General features: G+C 37.7%; 1 protein-coding gene across 1 annotated transcript in view; it reads left to right on the top strand.

The window, feature by feature from the left end:
* Positions 1–20,664, top strand: part of Usp32 (ubiquitin specific peptidase 32) — a 122,016-nt gene that overhangs the window by 60,121 nt on the left and 41,231 nt on the right. The window contains exons 10-18 of the mRNA XM_027426392.2: positions 2,166–2,249; positions 2,810–2,871; positions 5,758–5,860; positions 8,038–8,230; positions 10,352–10,527; positions 11,039–11,179; positions 13,455–13,572; positions 18,398–18,552; positions 20,184–20,265. Of these exons, the coding sequence (XP_027282193.1) occupies positions 2,166–2,249; positions 2,810–2,871; positions 5,758–5,860; positions 8,038–8,230; positions 10,352–10,527; positions 11,039–11,179; positions 13,455–13,572; positions 18,398–18,552; positions 20,184–20,265 (1,114 nt within the window). The remainder of the gene's footprint in view (positions 1–2,165; positions 2,250–2,809; positions 2,872–5,757; positions 5,861–8,037; positions 8,231–10,351; positions 10,528–11,038; positions 11,180–13,454; positions 13,573–18,397; positions 18,553–20,183; positions 20,266–20,664) is intronic.

Raw genomic sequence — 20,664 nt, 5'->3', positions numbered from 1 at the left:
TGCTATAAAATTGAGACTTAGAAAAAAATTAAGTCAGTTATTTTCTTGATTCAATCACAGTTGTGGAAGGAATGGTATCCCCATTAGCTCAATAGAAACAAATGATTTATTTTTTCAGGGCTGAAAGTCTACTTACTGTTTTAATCTTCCCCCTTTACTCACCGTCTCTGTCAAACTAAGGTGTCCACTTCTCTTTGGTATGTGTAAGAACAAAAACCTGGTGCAGGTACTGCTAGAAATTGCTTTGTGCCAGGTGGTGGTGGTGCACTCCTTTGATTCCAGCACTTGGGATGCAAAGACAGAAGGATCTCTGTGAGTTCGAGGCCAACCTATTGTACAGAGCTAGTTCTAGGACAGTGAGGGCTGTTACACAGAGAAATACTGTCTCAAAGAAAAAAAGAAATGGCTTTGTAGTTTGTGATGGTGCACACCTGTGATCCCATTACTTAGAGGTCTGACATAGGAGAGCAGCATTAAGGGTTTTAGGCTACATAGCAAAACATTATTATTTAAAAGACGGTAGAGGTTGTGGTAGCACACACTTTTAATCCAGCAGTCATGAGGCAGAGGCAGACAGATCTCTGAGTTGAGACTTGCCGGGTCGACAGAGACAGTTCCAGGACAGTCAGAGCTCTTGAAAAACGAAAAGAAGAAAAAAAGAAATTGCTTTGTGTAGAGATGCAGTTTGAACACTTCTTTTCTTTGATATCTTAACAAATACACATGTGTTGCTATCTATGGCTAGAGAGATGACTCAGTAATTAAGAGTATATACTGCTCTTACAAAGGATCCACGTTTAGCTCATAACCACCTGTATTCTCCAGTTATAGGGAATCAGATCCTTGCTCACCTCTTCTGTACTCTGTACACACACACACACACACACACACACACACACACACACACACACACACACACACACACACACACACACACAGCTCTTCTAAATGTACTGGGTTTGATTCCTAACATCCACTTGGTAGCTCACAACTGTATGCAACTCTAGTACCAAGGGATCTGATGCCTTCTGGCTTTAGCAAGCACCAGGTACCCAGGCAACCATGTAGTGTATAAACATATATACAGATAAAACACACATACATTTAAAAAACAAAAACAAAAAACTAAGCACTGTTTTCTCTTTTTTTTTTTTTAATAATTTTTTTTTTTTTTTTAGACCAGGCTGGCCTCGAACTCACAGAGATCCACCTGCCTCTGCCTCCCAAGTGCTGGGATTAAAGGCGTGCGCCACCAACGCCTGGCAATTTATTTACTCTTATTTTACGTGCATTGATGTTTTGTCTGCATGTATGTCTCTTTGGAGTTATAGACAGTTGTTACCTGCCATGTGGGTACTGGGAATTGAACCCAGATCTCTGGAAGAGCAGTCAGTGCTCTTAACCGATGAGCCCATCTAGATCTCCAGCCCATCTTTTGATTTTTCAAGACAGGGTTTCTCTGTGTAGCCCTGGCTGTCCTGAAACTCTCTGTAGACCAGACTGGCCTGAAACTTGATCATCTGCCTGCCTCTGCCTCCCAGTGCTGGGATTAAACGCCTGCTTAAGTAGTATATTTTTATGTTAAATGAAGTTTAACATTTCTAGATCCTGTGACCATTGAGCAGATTGTTTAGCTGCTCAAATCTCCGTGTAACCATGCTAATAAAATAGTGACAGTTTAGGGAAGGACTAGGATTTTTTGCTGACTCAATGGTACTATACTATGCATTGTACCAGTGATATATCACTATTTATCTAAAACATCTATTATTGTTTTGTTTTTTTGTTGTTGTTTGAGACATCATCTCACTATGTGTAGCCCAGGCTGGTATCAAACTCTCTGGGTAGCCAAGAATGGCCTCCAGCTCATGATCCTCCTGCCTTTACTTTGCAAGTGCTGGAATTACAGCTTTGTGCCACTGTGTACAGGTTATTTCCTGCATATTGAAGAAGAGAAATTGTTAATAAGTGCTTTGTTTCCACTGACTGCTTGAGCAAAAATACAGATAATTTTTTTTATATTTTATCCATGTAAATTTATACTAGTTATTATACTTCTTATGTGAACCCATAACATCTTTATATTGTTGATTTGCTTTCAAAAATACGATTTTATTCTAGTGCTGTAATAAATGACATTTATTGACAGGAGATCTCTCTTTCAGATGGGCCATCTTACTCTGGAAGACTATCAGATCTGGAGTGTGAAAAATGTTCTTGCTAATGAGTTTTTGAATCTCCTCTTCCAGGTATGTTTAATCAGATTTGGGAAGAAGGGTGATGGTGCTAGTAATTGTGTGTCTTCTGTCAATGTGCCTGTGTTAGCACATCCAGGCCAAAAAACTGTGTCTTACAGAAAAACCTAACTACTTAATCTAATAGTGATTATTTTTGTTTCTTTTTTATATTCTCTTCCCTGTTAAACACCTGTAAAAGTCATAATGACTTGGTATGTTTATATTTCTTATGATTTTCCATTTTCAATGAAAGATAAGTTGCATGCAATACAGCTATGTGAATAAATGGAAGTTGGTCTCTTCTGGAAAGCTGATGCCTAATTGTTGTAGAACTAAAATATACACTATTCTGCTATGGGAGATTTGGAAGGTAGTCTCCATTAAAAAAAAAAATTAAAATGCACACGACTAAGTTAAATTTCTGCAGGTAATAATTGATAATTCATCAGTTCAACCATTGTTAATACAGTTCCTGTTTAAAAAGTAGATTTCGTGTAAATAACATCAAATATTATTCAGTCTAATCATTAGCATCAGTAGTAAAGTTTGCAAATCCTTTTGTTTTTCTCTAGGTATGTCACATAGTTCTGGGGTTAAGACCAGCTACTCCAGAAGAAGAAGGACAAATTATTAGGTAAATTTGTAGTTTCTCTGTATTTTTTATTGCATAGTTGAAATTTCTAACACTTGAAATACATTAGTTACAAGGAACAGTTTATCTTGCTTTAATTATTACAGTAAAGGTGTTTTTAAAAATTACATGTAGAGGCCTCAGTGGTGACCCACACCTTTAATTCCAGCATTCAGGAGGCAGAAGCAGGCAGATCTCTGAGTTTGAGGCCAGCCTGGACTACAGAGCAAGTTCCAGGACAGCCAAGGCTGCACTGAGAAAAACCAAATAGGTAGGTAGGTAGCCATCCAGTCAGCCTTCCTAGCTACAGAACTATATTAATTTAAAAGTAGCTGGGCATTGGTGGCGCTCGCCTTTAATCCCAGCACTCTGGAGGCAGAGGCAGGCAGATCTCTGTGAGTTTGAGGCCAGCCTGGTCTCCAGAGCAAGTGCCAGGATAGGCTCTAAAGCTACACAGAGAAACCCTGTCTCGAAAAACCAAAAAAAAAAAAAAAAGAAAAAGTCAAATTATGTTTAACTTTAAAATTGTACTGGGACTTGAGATGTCACTCAGTGGTAGAAAATTTATAGTCTAATGTAATTACTGAAGGAATTTTCAGAGCAGCAAGAAAAAAGCAACTTTTCCTAATGGGAGAACCTCACTAAGAGTACTCAATTTTTCCATCAAAAAGCATAGAATTCAGAATTAAGAAGGGTAGAAAAAAACTAAGAATTTTGTATCTAATAAAACTCTCTCTTTAAAATGATTTGGACAGGGATAGTGGAGGAGATAAAGAGAAAGAAATTATTTGGATTTGCATTTGATTTTTACATGTGACTCTTAAAAAATAACTTAGGTTTCCTCACAATTTAAAACTTCTATATACGAAAGACAATCTACAAAACAAAAGGCAATATTAACAAACTATATCTCCTATATTATTAAAGACTTACAAGTCTTTAATAACCAGAATGTATGAAGAGCTGCTACAACTCAACAACAAAAAGAAAACTGGTTAAAATATAGAGAACAGGCAACTCCCTTAGTTGTTGCCACCAGAGGGGACATTCAAAATACATCTAGGGAGTAATGTATGAGGCAGTGACATCTGCATACAGCTGTACCCTTGACCATTATCACCTGGGTTCTTGGGGTCTGTGCGTGGAACCTGCTTGAAGGTCGAAGGAGAAAACTGATTCCATTGTTAGGTTGTCCTCTGTTTTCTGTCTACATGCAGTGGTGTGTGTGCACTCACAGGTACACACATACACATGCATGTTCACTCCTACTCGATAATAAAGATTATAAAAATTTCTGGTGGGTGGGTGGGGTTGGGAATGAGAGTGGTAACTTGTCTCAATTGTCTTAGAGTAGTATAATGTCCTCAAGTATATTTTTTAAAATGTAAGACAATCCATGTTATAATCAATTATAGCAGAAATCCTTGTGGCTGGATTTTACATCTGATAGCAATTTGGAGCATTACTTAAAGAACTGTATGCAGCCAGGCTGTAGTGGTACATGCCTTTAATCCCAGCACCAGGAGGCAGAAGACAGAGAGCATTGTGAATTCCAGGGCAGCCTGGTCTACAAATCAAGTTCCTGCATGGCTAGGGTTGCATATAGAAACCCTGTCTCAAAAAAAAAACAAAAACAAAAACAAAAAAACTGTATGTAGCAAGTGCTTTTTATTACTTTAATCAATATAGTTTTTATTTTCCAAATTACCTAATGGGTCATAATAAAACTTATTGATGTGCCTTCAGTTATTGAGTTTGATGTTTATTTTCATTTTGCATGTTATTCATATAATACATGTCTGTGTGAGATGTAACTAACAAAAAGAGAGAACTACAAATGATTAGATAATATTTTCACTGTATCAATGGACATCCTTCCCATTAGAGATATTCAGATGGTCTTCAGGCACATAGAAACATGAACAATATAGTTAGATATTAAGGGGATAAAATCAAAACCGCAATGAAATTCTAGTTCTTACTCACCAGGATAGTTTTAAATTTTTGTTATTTTTAAATTTATTTTACTAGCATACAAAGAATTAGGTTTTATTATGGTATTTTTCAAACTAAATTTTTACTACATCTTAGTTTTTGTGAAGAGGGAAATGTGATGGGGCATGTGTGGCAGTCACAGAACAACTTATGAGAGTCTCCCTTTCCAATATGTAGGTCACTGTTTTAGTTATTATCCTATTGTCATGACTAAGGCAACTTATGGAAGAATTGTTTACAGTTTCAGAGGATTAGTCCATGATCACCTTGTCAAGGAGCTTTGGCAGCAGGCAGTCATGGTGCTTGAGCAGTAGCTGACAGCTTACATTCTGATCCATAGGCAGCAAGTAAAGAAAGGAAAAAACACTGGGTCTAGTGAAGGCTTTTCAGATCTCAAAGGCCACTCTCATTGACACACCTCCAACAAAGCCTCCTAATCCTTTCCCATTAACCAGGGACCAAACAGTCAAACATGAGCCCTTGAGAGCCATTCTCATTCAGACCATCACAGTTACCCATTGGCTGAACTGCTGGCCAACAAGCTTCAGGAATCTGTTTCCAAGCTTTGTGCTTGGATTTTAGGTGTGTACCTGGCTTTTACATAGTGCTGAAGATCTGAAGTCAGGTCCTTGTACTTGTTCGTTAAGCACTTTACCCACTGAGCTATCTTTCCAGCTCCCAAACTGTTTGTGAATGGTATTTCACAATGGCCTGTGACTATTGAAATTGACTTTCTAGTAGAACAGTGTTCTACTGCACTAATCGAACTAGTGGCAGTCTCTGCTGAGTACATGTTACTGCTTCATGTTTTTCTGTCTTGAAATTTCTGATGAAAGAGAAAGTTTCCTTCAGTTTCACAAAATTTCATGCATTGGATTTCTTTTGTATGTGCAGAGGATGGTTAGAACGAGAAAGCAGGTATGGTCTGCAGCCAGGACACAATTGGTTTATCATCTCCATGCAGTGGTGGCAACAATGGAAAGAATATGTCAAATACGTGAGTTAAATTCCTGTATATATACATTTTATAGCAAGATTTTCAACTCTTTATCAGACTGTGGAACTACTATCTGGTAATATAATGTGCCAACTTGGACCAAGATTTAAAGGGAAAGGAAATGACTGTTTATGAAGATTGATATGGGGCAGGCTCAATGTATGCACTTCTATACAAATTTCTTCCCTTGTCACTAGCCCTATGAAAAAGGTAGTGCCTATTTATGTTACATACTGTATAAGTCATTTAATTCTCATATCTCTATAAGGAAGAGGTTATATTCATTTTACCTGTGAGGAATTGTTGCTGAGAGAAAAATAAACCTGGATATATATTTTGTTCAGTGTAGAACTGGGATCTAGTGTAGCAGCTGTATTCTTAAATATGTGTTGTCAACTATATTATTTGCATTGTCCTTTGCCTTTTACATTAAAAAATTGAGGGAGAGGCTGAGTGGAAGTACTCCACACCTTTAGTCCCAGTGTTTGGAAGGCAAAGGCAAGTGGATCTCTTTGAGTTCTAGGCCAGCATGGTCTACAAAGGGAGTTCCAGGACAGCCAGGACTACATAGAGAAACCTGTAGCAAAATGAAAATTAATAAGGAGTATTAATTTCTTCTTCAAGAAACTTCGTTTCAGCTGGGTGTAATGGCTCATTCTTAAAACCCCTGCAAGTGACTCTTGCTTAAGTTCAGTTTGCTATTCTGATGGTTGAACTTTAGTGCCTCACACACAGTAGACAAGCACACTACCATTTGGCTACATTCACAGCCCATGTGTTTTCCAGTTTAAAACATATTAACAGCAAATATGGACTGTAGTGTCTCTCAGGAAATAAAAGTGTGCAGACTTCAGGGACCTGTTGGCAGATAACACTGAATGTAGTAGACAAATGGGAATCTTAAGGCTATGGCGTCAGTCTTTGTTTTGAAACACTTTCTGGTCTTTATATTCATAGTTTGGCCTTAAGATGTAAAGGTATTAATGTCTTACTAAATGTAGGTTCAAAGAATAACTTACAGTCCAATTTTCTTGTTTGGAGAGAGTGAGGCATTTAAGTCAACTACTATCACTGTGTTAAGCTCAATGTGTGAGTTTTAGATTGAGTTTTAGATTTAATAGTGTCTTGTGTTTGTGTATAAATGCATTGTAAATATCCTCTTGGTTAATTTTTCTTTTAATGGGTATGTAGTTTGTTTCCCCATCTCTTCTAATTAGTTTTGTTTTAAAGTCTATTTATCAGATATTAAAATAGCTATGCCTACTGTTTCTTAGTTCCATTTGCCTGAATACCTTTTCAGTCCTTTTTATCCTAACATAGTATCTGTCCTCAGTGGTGAGGTGTCTTTCTTTCTTTCTTTCTTTCTTTCTTTCTTTCTTTCTTCCTTCCTTCCTTCCTTCCTTCCTTCCTTCCTTCCTTCCTTCTTTTTTTTAGGGAATAGAGACAGCTGATATTGAGCGTTATTGTTTAACAATATTTGTATATTTTGTTGTGGTAGTTTTTTTAGACATCTTTTTATTTTACTGAGATGATTCGTTTTGTCTTCTTGGTGTGGTTAACCTTCTCTTCAGACTGAAGTATTCCTTCTGGTGTCTGCTGTAGAGCTAACTTGATCAACATAAATTCCTTAAATTTGTTTTTATCATGAACTATGCTTTTCCTTTGCTTTTAACCGTTTTTGCAGTATGTAATAATCAGGACTGGCATCTCTGGCCTTTTAGACCTTGTTTATGTGGTACATTCTTTCTCAGTGTATTGATGAGTATATTGTATATATTATATGAATATACTGTAGACATTGTGTGCCTATCTGTATACACATACTCATTAAGGAAGTAAAATTTAATTATACAGTAAATGGCTTTAGCAACTCACAGTGATAAGAACTAATTTTTTGAGGGGCTAGAAAGATGGTTCAGTGGTTAAGAGCTGTAATGGCTCTACCAGAGAACCCAGGTTCAATTCCCAAGACCCACATGGCAATTTACAACCATCTGCAACTCCAGTTCCAGGGGATTGAACACTTCTGGCCTCTGAGAGCACCAGGCACACACATGGTACACAGACACATGTAGGCAAAGCACACATCTATACAAAATACAATAGAAGTTAAGAAAAATTCTTTAAAAGTGACAGTTGTCAGATGGTTGAATTTGGCCTCTTCTCTATGATTTTAGGATACCAACCCTGTTGTGATCGAGCCATCATCTGTTCTGAATGGGGGAAAATTTTCATTTGGAGCAGCAGCACATCCTATGGAGCAGGGAGAAGATAGAATCAGTAACAGCCTCAGTTATGTGAATACCACAGAAGAGAAATACTCAGACAACATTTCTTCTGCATCTGAAGCCTCAGAGTCTACTGGCAGTGGTAAATATAATTTGGTTCCTATGGGGCTTAGTAATGTTTTTTGTTTGCTTATTTTGTTTTTTGTTTTTATTTTCAAGACAGGGTTTCTCTGTGAAGCCTTGGAGCCTGTCCTGGAACTGGCTCTGTAGACGAGGAGCACACCACTGCCACCCAGCTTGCCCCCCCCCCCAAGAATTATTTATTTATTATGTATGCAGTGCTCGGTCTGCATATATTCCTACAGGCCAGAAGAGGGCACCAGATTTCATTACAGATGGTTGCTAGGATTTGAACTCAGGAACTCTGGAAGACCAGCTAGTGTTTTTTTGTTTGGAGTTTTTTTTGGTTTGGTTTGGTGTTTTTGGTTTTTTGTGACAGAGTTTCTCTGTGTAACAGCTCTGTCCTGGAACTCACTCTGTAGACCAGGCTGGCCTTGAATTCACAGAGATCCGCCTGCCTCTGCTTGGCCCCAGCTTGTGTTCTTAACCAGTGAGCCATCTCTCCAGCCCCTGGGCTTAGTGCTGTTTTTGACATAGATTCTCATGTAACCCAGACTAGCCTTGAACTTGCTTTGTAGCTGAGGAGGACCCTGAACTTCTGAAACTCTTGCCTTTACTTCCTAAGGAGTGGATTGCAGGCTTGTGCCACCACACCATACTCATGCTTATTCTTAGCTAAGTCTACCTTTGTGGTTATGGTATTAGCATCAGGATTCCATTCAAAGAAGTACATTTTGAATGAAATTCTTGAGTATATTATAGGTTTTTAAGTAAACTTATAATCTCTCAGTATGAAAGTCTTTTTACTTTTCATTGGCCAAGCCATATTGCTATTTAATCTGTTTTGCCAATAAAATCAGTCTAGTGAAAAATAGGTTTTAAGAAAATAAAATTATCCATCTCCAGAACTCTTTAATCATAAATGTGCCTTCATTGGATTAGAGTCCTCAGATCAGATTGTCTCATCACCTCAGTCTAGAATTTTGATATTTATTTTGTTAAATATTATGTATTAATAATAATCATAGTCCCTTTCTGTCCTCTGTTACATATCTGAAACTTAATGGTTCTATACTTATAAGGAAGATACTTTAGTACTACTATAATTCAACTTGAGAATGATCCCTCTTAATTGCTGATAAAATAGCAAAACCCTCAATCATTATTTTTGCTTCTGGAATTTTCTCCCTTTTTCTGTTGGAGTACTAAATAAACTGGCAGAAGCATTTTTCCTTCATTCTGTGTAGAGTCTACTGTTTCTCTTTCTATCTGGCACTATAGAAATCATTTAGCAGTCCTAGAAGTATTGTGATCAGCTTTAACACCACATTTAATTCTCATGTTTTCTCTCAATTTCCCTTTCCTTCTCCATTTCAGTCCAGGGTATCAGATATGCTAACTTCATGTTAGCACCACCACCACCACCACCACGCAAAAAAAATTATTTCTTAACCCTGCTAAAGTTTCTGTCTGATGTATATTTTACTATATAGCTTTATTACCCACAGGATGAGTAGTACCACAAATAGAAATTTACAAAGCAGTTGATAACTAGAATATTTATAAAAGATTAGCATATATAGTTGAGTTGAAATATCTTAAAATACTATCAAGTTCAAACTCTGCCATTATTAGTAATTTCTCTCTCTCTCTCTCTCTCTCTCTCTCTCTCTCTCTCTCTCTCTCTCTCTCTCTCGTATTATAAAGATCATAGCTGGGAGGTGGTGGCATACACCTTTAGTTCCAGCTCTTAGGAAGCAGAGGCAGGCAGATCTCTGTGAGTTAGAGGCCAGCCTGGTCTACAGAGTGAGTTTCAGGTCAGCCAGAGCTGTTACACAGAGAAACCGTCTCTAAAAACCAAAAAAAAAAAAAAAAAAAAAGGAAGAAAATTAAAAAGAAGGTACAGTCATTTTCTTGGGAAAAAAACTAAAAATAAACTTCAGTGGGCAGTTATGATATACGCATTTAATCCCAGTGCTTGGGATGCAAAGGCAGGCAGATCTCTGTGAGTCTGAGGCTTTCCTGATCTACAGAGCTAGTTCCAGAAAAGCCAAGGCTGTTAACACAGTTAAACCCGGTGTCAAAAAAACAGAAATGCTAAAAATAAGAAACTCGGTCATTGTTTTGTTTTGTTTCTTGATAGGCTTTCTGTATTCTGGCACACCAGGGGCAGATATGTGCTTTGCAAGGCAACATAATACTTCTGACAATAACAACCAGTGTTTGCTAGGAGCCAATGGGAATATCCTTTTGCACCTTAATCCTCAGAAGCCAGGAGCTATTGATAATCAGCCACTAGTAACTCAAGAACCAGTAAAGGTAGGTTTGATATCAGACTTTCAAATTGTTCTCTTCCAAGTAGCCATTAAATTTCAGAGGTCTTAGCACAAAGGAGAGCATTGTAGTTCATCTAACTCATGGTACAGCTCTGTGTGGGAGAATATGCTGTATATCCCTGGCTGTCCTGGAACTTACTATGTAGACCAGGCTGACCTGGAATTCAAGAACATCCACCTGCCCCTGCTTCCTAAGTGCTGGCACTAAATGCATGTGCCCTCCTACCCACTCAGAATTCCCTTTCTTAAATAGTTCATTGGAAAGTAAAATCTACAAATCTCTGCCAAAATCCCATTTTCTGGGTTGAGGATGTATCTCAATGACAGTTAACTTGCTTACAGTACAGGGCCCAGCAAAAATCAAAGAAGAAAAAAATTAATTTCCAGTAATATGAAACTGGGAAGTAACATGTATTTGTTCTATGTCTAGATTTTCTTGATGTGCAAGAGACTATAAATTTAAAAATCAGTACTTAAATTTCATTCTTTCTAAGGCTACATCGTTAACACTAGAAGGAGGACGATTAAAACGAACTCCACAGCTAATCCATGGCAGAGATTATGAAATGGTCCCAGAACCTGTATGGAGAGCACTTTATCATTGGTATGGAGCAAACCTAGCCCTCCCACGACCAGTAAGTATAGCTAATGGTGCCTTATATAATGGGGGGGGGTGCACTCATGTGCGCACACACATGTATATGCACACCAGAAGTTAATATTTACTTTTCTGTATTAATTTTTCTAGTAAATTTAGTCCTCACTTTATGGTAACATAGTACTTGAAACCTTTTCATATTAGTTGAAAAATAACTATAGGTTCCTTTACATTATATTTATTCAGTTAGAATTTAGGTAATATTTAAAGTTTTGGAAAGGTATTAAAATGCAATTATATTATTTTCCTCCATTCTCTTTCCTTCTTCCAACTCCTCCCACAACCTCCACTCCACCCCAAACTCCTGGCCCCTTCTTCCCCAATCATTATTTACAGACATTCATGTGCATGCGCATAGGTGTGCGCTCATACATACAAATATATATGACCTGCTGAGTCCATTCTGTGTTGCATGTACATGATTTCAAGATGGACCACTTGGTATTAAATAACTAATTAGGGGCCTCCTCCATGGGGGAAGACTGCTTCTCTCTCTCTCAGCATCACTTTGTTGCCTATAGTTTTCTGTCTGGAGATGGGGCTGCTTAATTAGTATTTCCCCTTTCATGTTAGCATGTTTTGGCCTTGTCCTTAGTTGGGTCTTCTTTTGGCAGCTGTATTGTTGAGATATCATAGATGATGCTTCCTTAAGCAGTTGGAATTTTTTGCAGTTGTTGATATGTTTTAAAGAGAAGTTTTGAGGGTTAGAAGCTATACTCACATCTGAAATTTGGAGGTTTTTTGGTTTTGTTTTTTGACACTTTTTTTTTTTTTTTCCTTTTGGTTTTTCGAGACAGGGTTTCTCTGTGTAGCTTTGGAGCCTGTCCTGGTACTAACTCTTGTAGATCAGGCTGGCCTCGAACACACAGAGATCCACCTGCCTCTGCCTCCCGAGTGTTGGGATTAAAGGCGTGCACCACCAACAGCCCGGCTGACACTTTGTTTTTAAATGAAAGGTGGGATGCAAATGTCCAAAGATTCTTATCTTGAAAGATTAATTTAGGGGCAGAGACTAAGCATATTCAAATCTATGTAACTTAAATGAAATGTATGAGTAAGCCACTAAAATACAAGTAGTGAACTTGTTGAATATTTTAAAATTAGTACCAGAGCTTATCCTGATGACATATGACTATAATATCAGTACTTAAGTGTCTTAGGTTTTGGGGCAGCCTGCTATATAGAGCAGCACTGTCTTTTAAGAAAGAGTACATTAGGTTAAGTACTAGAGAAGTCGTTCAGTGGTTAGAGCACTGACTGATCTTGCGAAAGAACTTGGGTTTGCTTCCTAGCACCCACATGGTGGCTGACATCTATCTGACACTACAGTTCAGGGGGATTTGACAAACTCTTCTGGCCTATGTGGGCACCAGGTACACATGTGATATGTATGCATTTATGCAGACAAAAAGCCCATACACATTTGGGAGCTAGAATGATTGCTTAGTAGTTAAGAACACTAGCTTCTCTTCTAGAGGACATGACTCAACTAGTCTGAAACTCTAACTCTAAGGGCCTTCAAGGCACAGTACTCATGTGGTGCACAGATATACATGCAGGTAAAACACATAAAATAATAAAATGGTCTGTTGGTAGGGAGTAAGACACAGTCTTTTTACATAGCCCTGGCTGGCCTGGAACTCACTATGTATACCAGGCTGACCTCTCACTCAGAGACACACCTGCCTGAGCCTCCTGAATGCTGAGATAAAAGGTGGGTACCACCACACTCAGCTTATAATGTTTTACTTTGTCTTGTTTGTTTTTTGAGTTTAGCACCAAGAGGGGCTAAAGAATTGGTTCAGAGTTTGAATACTTGTTATTCTTTCAGAAGACCCAGGTTTGGGTTTGGTTCCTTATACCCACATGGCAGCTAACAATCATCTGTATCTCCAGGGAATCTGATGCCCTCTTATGGCCACTACAGACACTAGGCACACACGTGATACACATACATACATACAAGCAAGCAAAACACTCAAGCACATTAGTAAATCTATGTTTTTAATAAAACCTGAAGTTTGACTAAAAGGGTTTTGTTTCTTTTAGAGTCATCACTACTTTTTTTTTTTCTTTTTTTCTTTTTTTTTTTTTTTTTTGAGACAGGATTTCTCTTTGTAGCATTGTAGACCAGGCTGGCCTCAAATTCACAGAGATTGGCCTGCCTCTGCCTCCCGAGTGCTTAGATTAAAGGTGTGCGCCACCACCGCCCGCTTGAGTCATCACTACTTTTTTATCTTTCACAAAAATAGGTAATCAAGAATAGCAAGACGGACATCCCAGAACTAGAATTATTTCCTCGGTATCTTCTCTTCCTTCGACAACAGCCTGCCACCCGGACACAGCAGTCTAACATCTGGGTGAATATGGGTATGATGAGCCTAAGAATGTTTCCTCAGCACTTGCCTAGAGGTAACTTAAGAATGCAGCAAGAATGCCATGTATTTCCTTAAAAATAAATGGAAAATCTCATTGCTCAGAGTCTGGTGCCACTGTGCTAACATATGCTATTTGCTTTCATATAGAATCACTGAATCACTTGTGAGCTTAGATCTGTGGTCATGCACAAGATTAGGTGGGGACACAGGCAAACAAAGAAGGATTATTTTCTTTTTTAGTTTATAAACTTGTGAAAATAGCAAATAGAATAGATTTTACGTACTTTTTTTTTTAAGAATTGTAAATTGTTATACCTAAGCTGCAGTTAACCAATCACTGACTGATCTTTTCAACCTTACTCAAATTTATTGATGTAATTAGTCCCTTCTGAGCTAGTTTTGTTTTAACAATATGACAAACATTTCTTACTAGATAAGAACATTTTGTAAGAGACATAATATACAGCAGATGGGTATATTTCGAAATGAAAATGATACATTTGCTTTGATTTTTGAGAGAACATTATTGTGGTTGTGTTTTGGTTTTGTTTGTTTAGGTTTTTTTGGTTTTTGTTTTCTTTTTTGTTAGTGGTAGTAGATATTAAGCCCAGGCCCCTGTGTGCTAGATCGATGTTCTGTCACTTAGAAACATCCCCAGCCCAATATTTTGGCTTTGAGAAATGCCACACCATCCCTTAACAAGGGGAGGGGACGGACCTGAAGTCTATCAAACTCTTCCGCGCGCGCATGCATAAATCCTCAGCCAGGTCTGATGGTACATCCCTTTAATCCCAGCACTCCAGAAGCAGGGGCAGTTGGCTCTCCTTGAGTTCAAGGACAGCCTGGTCTACATAGCAAATTCCAGGCCACCCAAAGCCACATAGTGAGACACAGTGGGTGGGTGGGTAGGTAGGTAGGTAGGTAGATGAGGTAGATGAGATAGATAAGATAAGGTAGGTAGGTAGGTAGATAGATAGATAGATAGATAGATAGATAGATAGATAGATAGATAGATAGAAAGAATGTTCCTCTTACAGTATAACAAATAAGGTGGTTCTTTGATTCCGAGCTAAAGTTAAATTTTATTGATGGAAGATACTATGTATTTTTCCTTTGCAAATATTTGAAATTTGAAATTATTCTTCAGTTTAAAAAAAAAAAAAAATGAAGCCAGGCCATGGTGGCGCATGCCTTTAATCAAAGCACTCAGGAGGCAGAGGCAGGTGAATCTCTGTGAGTTCAAGTCCAGCCTGGTCTACAGAGCTACTTCCAGGACAGCTAGGGCTATTATATAGAGAAATTCTGTCTCAAAAAAAAAAAAAAAAAAAAAAGGACGGGGGGGGGGGGGGGGGAGAGTGAAGAAGAGAAGAGAAGAGAAGCATAAATTTGAGCTGGCTAGATGACTCTGTAGGTTACATGCCACCAACCCTGACAATCTGAATTTGATCCCCAGACTCACATGGTAAAAGGAGAGAACTGACTTCTACAAGTTGTTCTCTGACCTTTACATGCACACTTAATATACTTGCACACATGGCACATAATAAATAAATAAATAAATATAAAATAGTTTTTTGTTTGTTTTTGGGGGGGTTGTTTGTTTTGGTATTTTCAAGACAGGGTTTCTCAGTAGCTTTGGAAGCTGTCCTGGAACTCACTCTGTAGACCAGGCTGGCCTCAAACTCACAAATACCTGCCTGCCTCTGCCTCCTGAGTGCTGGGATTAAAGGTGTGTGCCACCACTGCCTGGCTGTAAAATAAATTTTTAAAATAATTAATTCATCAGTTCACAATTTTGGCAGTGTTTAAGTTGTTAGGATGTTATGACTGTCTGTATGACTACCACCCCTGTGTAAGTACTAGCTCTCCTTTGAATTTGAACAAAAAGGCTGGAGAAATGGCTCCATGATTAAAATCACTTGTTGGTCATGCAGAGGACTCCAATTAGTTCCCAGCACCAAATGGTTCTTCATAACCATCCTTAATGTCAGTTCTGATGGATCTGACATCACTTCTAACCTCCGTAGATACCAGGCACAAATATACATATATACATATAGACAAATGCTTGTACACATGAAATAAAAATAAATAAATCTACGCTGGAGAGATGGCTTAATGATTAAGAGCATTTGATGCTCTTCCAAAGGACCCGGGTTAATTCCCAGCACCCATATGGTAATTCACAACTATCTGTGACCCTAGTTCCAGGGAATCTGAAACCCTCACACAAGCATACATGATGGCAAGAACACCAATGCACATAAAAATTAAAAAAAAAATTTTTTTGAGTCAGGGTTTCTCTGTATACTCCAACTCACAGAGATCCACCTGCCTTTAAGGCCTCTTAAGTGCTGGGATTAAAGGCATATGCTGCCAACGCCCAGCTTATATTTTAAAAATAAATAAATCTTTTTTTAAAGACTACATTCAGATAGTAGCTTTAACATACTGTTTTGCAACAGTTAGAACAAAACAGGTTCACTCTCTAACCAAACTTTGGGGAAACCATCAAAACCAAGGAACAATAAAATAGAATCTTTCCGAGACACTATTTTTGTTTGTTTGCTTTTTGTTTTTATTTTTGAAACAGGGTTTCTCTGTGTAGCTTTGGAGCCTGTCCTGGAACTCACTCTGTAGAAGACCAGGATGGCCTGGAACTCAAAGAGATCCACATGCCTCTGCCTCCTGAGTGAGTGCTGGGACTATAGGCCTGACCACCACCATCTGGCTATGAAACATGCTTGATTTAACTTTCTGGTAAATAGGAATGTTAGCGTACCTTCCATGGCACCCATGGCATGTCTTTTTTTGATCTCTTTGAAAGATAACATGAGAGGCAAGATACGTTGTTGCATTTTTAGTAAGTATTTATAACTCTTGTGCTTGATCCTAGATTTTTGCTGCTTCTGTGAATTTCTGATTTGCTGGTTCTCTTCAAAAAGCACAAAATTATATAAGTGGCTGCCTGCTTAATGAGCTAAACTGTGTGGACTCTGGAACTCAGTTTCCCGTTTTGTGGCTTAGGATAGTAGAGATTGGCTGGGGCATCATGCTTGCCGGTGCTTCTAAATCCTAGAATGGGATAATTCTGATGCTCCAAATTTGTTTTCTTAAATTGAAATTGTATTCCTGACTAATTATAAAATCAATCATTGATTATTTTGAATTTTATAAAACTGCTTTCTTGCTGGAATCTTAAAACTAATCCTCTGATGTATAATTGAAGAAATCTGTTCTTTGTTTCAAGGTTATTCTTTGCTTGCTAATAGATGGATTTGCTTTGCTACATGTTAAAAAAAATCATGATTGAGTTTTGTTCTGCCATACGTGGTGTGCTTCTTGGTCAAGTACTCAGTTATTACCGCTGTTCATTGGGCTTTTTAAAAACTTACCCCTTTCAAAGTAAGAATCATGCAAAGTCTTCCATGGCTGTGATAACTTAGGTAGGTTAAGTCATTATTCCTTAGATGGCTTTTCATTATATTGGCATATTTAATTTCTACTTTTGTTTGGAGTTGCTTAACAGAATCTAGCCTCTCATAGGCAGAGAGAACCATTGTAAAGTACAGCTTTTGTCTAAATTTTTGACTTAGTAGTTGACCAGTATTTAACACATTTATAACCAGTCTTTGATTTCCATAATGCCTTATCATTTTATTCCATCATGTTTTAAGTGTAGCCAGACTTAGTATATATGTATTTATAATAAAGTCCTTGGATCAGCTCCTCTAAGAGCCTGAAAGACAGCTGTATGACCAGTCTTTTTGTTCCTAACATGAGCACTTCAGAAATTTAAGGTCATTGTGTTGTCACCATATTGGGTAGGCAAACTAAGTTATATCCACCTATTTTTCAACAGAATAATTGTTAGTCAGGAAAGCCTCTTGGCTCCATTTAAAAATAATGTCTGCGCTGGGCTATGGTGGAGTATGCCTTTAATCCCAGCACTCTGGAGGCCGAGGCAGGCAGATCTCTGAGTTCGAGGCCAGCCTGGTCAACAGATCGAGTTCTAGGACAGGCTCCAAAGCTACACAGAGAAACTCTGTTTCAAAAACAAAAATAGCTGTCTTTCCTTGTATAACTTGCACCAGTTTATGTATGACTTCAGCCAAGTAATTGGGACACTTAATGACAGAGAGTGATGGGATTAGTAATTCTGTCTTCTAAGAACTAGATTAAGAGAACACAATTAACTATCAGTGGAATTCAAATTCCGTTCTATTTCAATCACCCTAAATCTTCATTTGATTTTATTTTCCAGTTTTGGGCATTGAACCCAGATCTTTTACACATGCTGAACAAGCATTTTACTCCTGAGCTAAATTCCCGCTCCCCCCCCCCAATTCTTAAGTAGAATTTTATTTCATCTGCTATTAAGTATGACTAAACCGAGAACAGCCATATATTAATGTCAGTTTTTATTATCATTCTTGGGATCAAAATATGTCAATTTTTGAATTGCTATGCTTTTTTGTTCTTTCATAATTGAGGCTTTAAGATACTCGGATCTCCATTTTTCTCAAGAAGCCCCCCACTTTGGTTTCTTTGAGACAGGGTCTCATGTAACTCAGACTGACCTTTATTTAGCTGAGGATGACTCTGATGAACTCTTGATCTTTTTACAGGGATTGCCATGCCAGTCCGTATTAAGGTTTTTATAGTATTCTTCATTTATAAAATTATTAAACCGATACTTATATCTCATCATTATTTCCTAAATTACTATCGTCACCATTGCTGAGTCCGATGTTTTATGTTTGCCTATTTTTTTATGTCTCCTTTTTTTTTCCTTATAATAACTACTATAACTATAGGAAATGTACCCTCTCCAAATGCGCCTCTAAAGCGGGTGTTAGCCTATACAGGCTGTTTTAGTAGAATGCAAACCATCAAGGAAATTCATGAATATCTATCTCAAAGGCTTCGCATCAAAGAGGAAGATATGCGACTATGGTTATACAATAGTGAGGTAAGAAGCATCTCAAGAGTCATGAAAAGTCTGTTGTTAAATCATGCTTGGAGATTAAAAAATCTTGGGTTTAAAATAAAAGAGTAAAATCGCTGGGTAGTGGTGATGCATGCCTTTAGTCCCATTACTTGGAAGGCAGAGGAAGGCAGAGGCAGGCGGATCTCTGTGAGTTCAAGGACAGCCTGGTCTACAGAGTGAGTTTTAAGATAGCCAGAGCTACACAGAGAAACCTTGTCTCAAAAAAAAAGTTAAATCATATTTCATAAGTATGAGAATTTGTAATAGTTATGCTAAAAGTCTTATCTGTAGTCTCAATGAAAATTTTAGACTTTTAAGTTATATAATAAATACATGAAAACATTTGTCACCTGAGATCATAATGACAGTTGATCAGCATGAGCAGAGCAGTACCATTTTGTAAAGGTTGCTGTGGCATTATAAAGTAACAGCAAATAGTTTTTTTCTTTTATTTTGTTATGTTTTACCTGCATGTAATGTCTATACCAGGTGCATGCCTGGTACCCATGAAAGCCAGAAGAGTGGTTAGATTCCCTGGAACTGGAGTTATGAACAAATGGTGCAGGGAATGAAGCCCTGGTCCTTTGCAAGGAAAAACAGGTGGTCTTAACCACTGAGCTATCTCTCTAGCCCAATTTTTTTTTAACTAAATAGATTTTAAGTTGCTTATACACATTAAAAATACTCTGACAATGCGGGGCCTGGAGAGATGACTCAGAGGTTAAGAGCACTGGCTGCTCTTCCAGAGGTCCTGAGTTCAATTCCCAGTAACCACATTGTGGCTTACAACCATCTATTGTGAGATCTGGTGCCCTCTTCTGGTGTGCAGATATACATGGAAGCAGAATGTTGTATACATAATAAATAAATAAAATCTTTTAAAAAAAAAAAAACTACAAGTGAGTAGTTTAAAAAAAATACAGACAATGCAAAGTACATAGTAAAAATTCTTCATTTTCATCTCTGACCTTTATCTTCCACCTACCTCAGAGGCAGGCAATGCTATTAAAAACTTGTATGTTCCTCTCAGCATTCAGTATTGCTTGTATGCTGAAGCTGGGTCATAAATATAGTTTCCCCAGTTCTCTGTTCTTTAGTACATTCTTTCTTATATCCTCCTTCAGTCACCATTGAGAAACATAAGCATACAGGAAATGGCGGTTTGTGTGCCTAGAGAAGGAAAATGTGGATAGCAACGGGTAAATTCAGTTGCAAGTTACAAAGTTACATTGCTAGGAGTTAAATCCTGATTCAGCCACTTGTTAATTGTGTAACTGAGGCAAGTCACTTAACACTGTATACCCTAGTTTTCACAGAAAAGGAAATGAAGATTTCTTTTCTGCAAGTTCTGTTGACTTGGTAAACATTGTTTGATCTATGGTGACTTACATTCTCTTCACAAATTACATATAATTTTGTTTCAACAAGATGTAAAATGATAGAACACACCATCATTCCTTCACTTTGGCACCTAAAGTATATATAGGTTTGAACAACTAAATATCTGTAAAATGAATAATGTAAGTACAAAGGAATAGTAATTATCATTTGTTTTTATTTTGTATTTGTTACAAGTTTACTAGTCAAATTAACAAACATTTCCTCCTCTACAGAACTACCTGACTCTTCTGGATGATGAGGACCATAGGTTGGAATATTTGAAAATCCAGGATGAGCAGCACCTGGTAATTGAAGGTATAAAATAGAAGTAGACATCTATGGGGCAGTTGTGTTAGTGGTGATGTACATGGGGCAGTGTTTAGTTTTGTTATGGGTTTTTGGTGGGTTTGGTTTGGGGGGGTTAGGGTTAAGTTTTGTTTTGTTGTTTTCTTTCTTGTAATTTTGAGATAGTCTCTTTAGCCCAGACTGGCCTTGAACTTCACTGAATAAATGAGGAAGACCTTTGACTTCTCATCACCCCGCCTCTGACTCCTAAATGATGGCATACGTTGAGTTTTAGTTTAGGTTAAGACTTTACAGAATTACTCACTAGGAATCCCATTTTACAATTTTTCTCATGATAGCATTATATTCCTTATGTTAAGGTAGACCCACTGAACTCCTAGCTGTTTCTTACCTACTAGAGGGTTTTAA

Source organism: Cricetulus griseus, chromosome 7 (assembly GCF_003668045.3).
Source record: "Cricetulus griseus strain 17A/GY chromosome 7, alternate assembly CriGri-PICRH-1.0, whole genome shotgun sequence".
Taxonomy (NCBI): Eukaryota; Metazoa; Chordata; class Mammalia; order Rodentia; family Cricetidae; genus Cricetulus; species Cricetulus griseus.
This window is presented reverse-complemented; position numbering and strand designations above follow the sequence as displayed.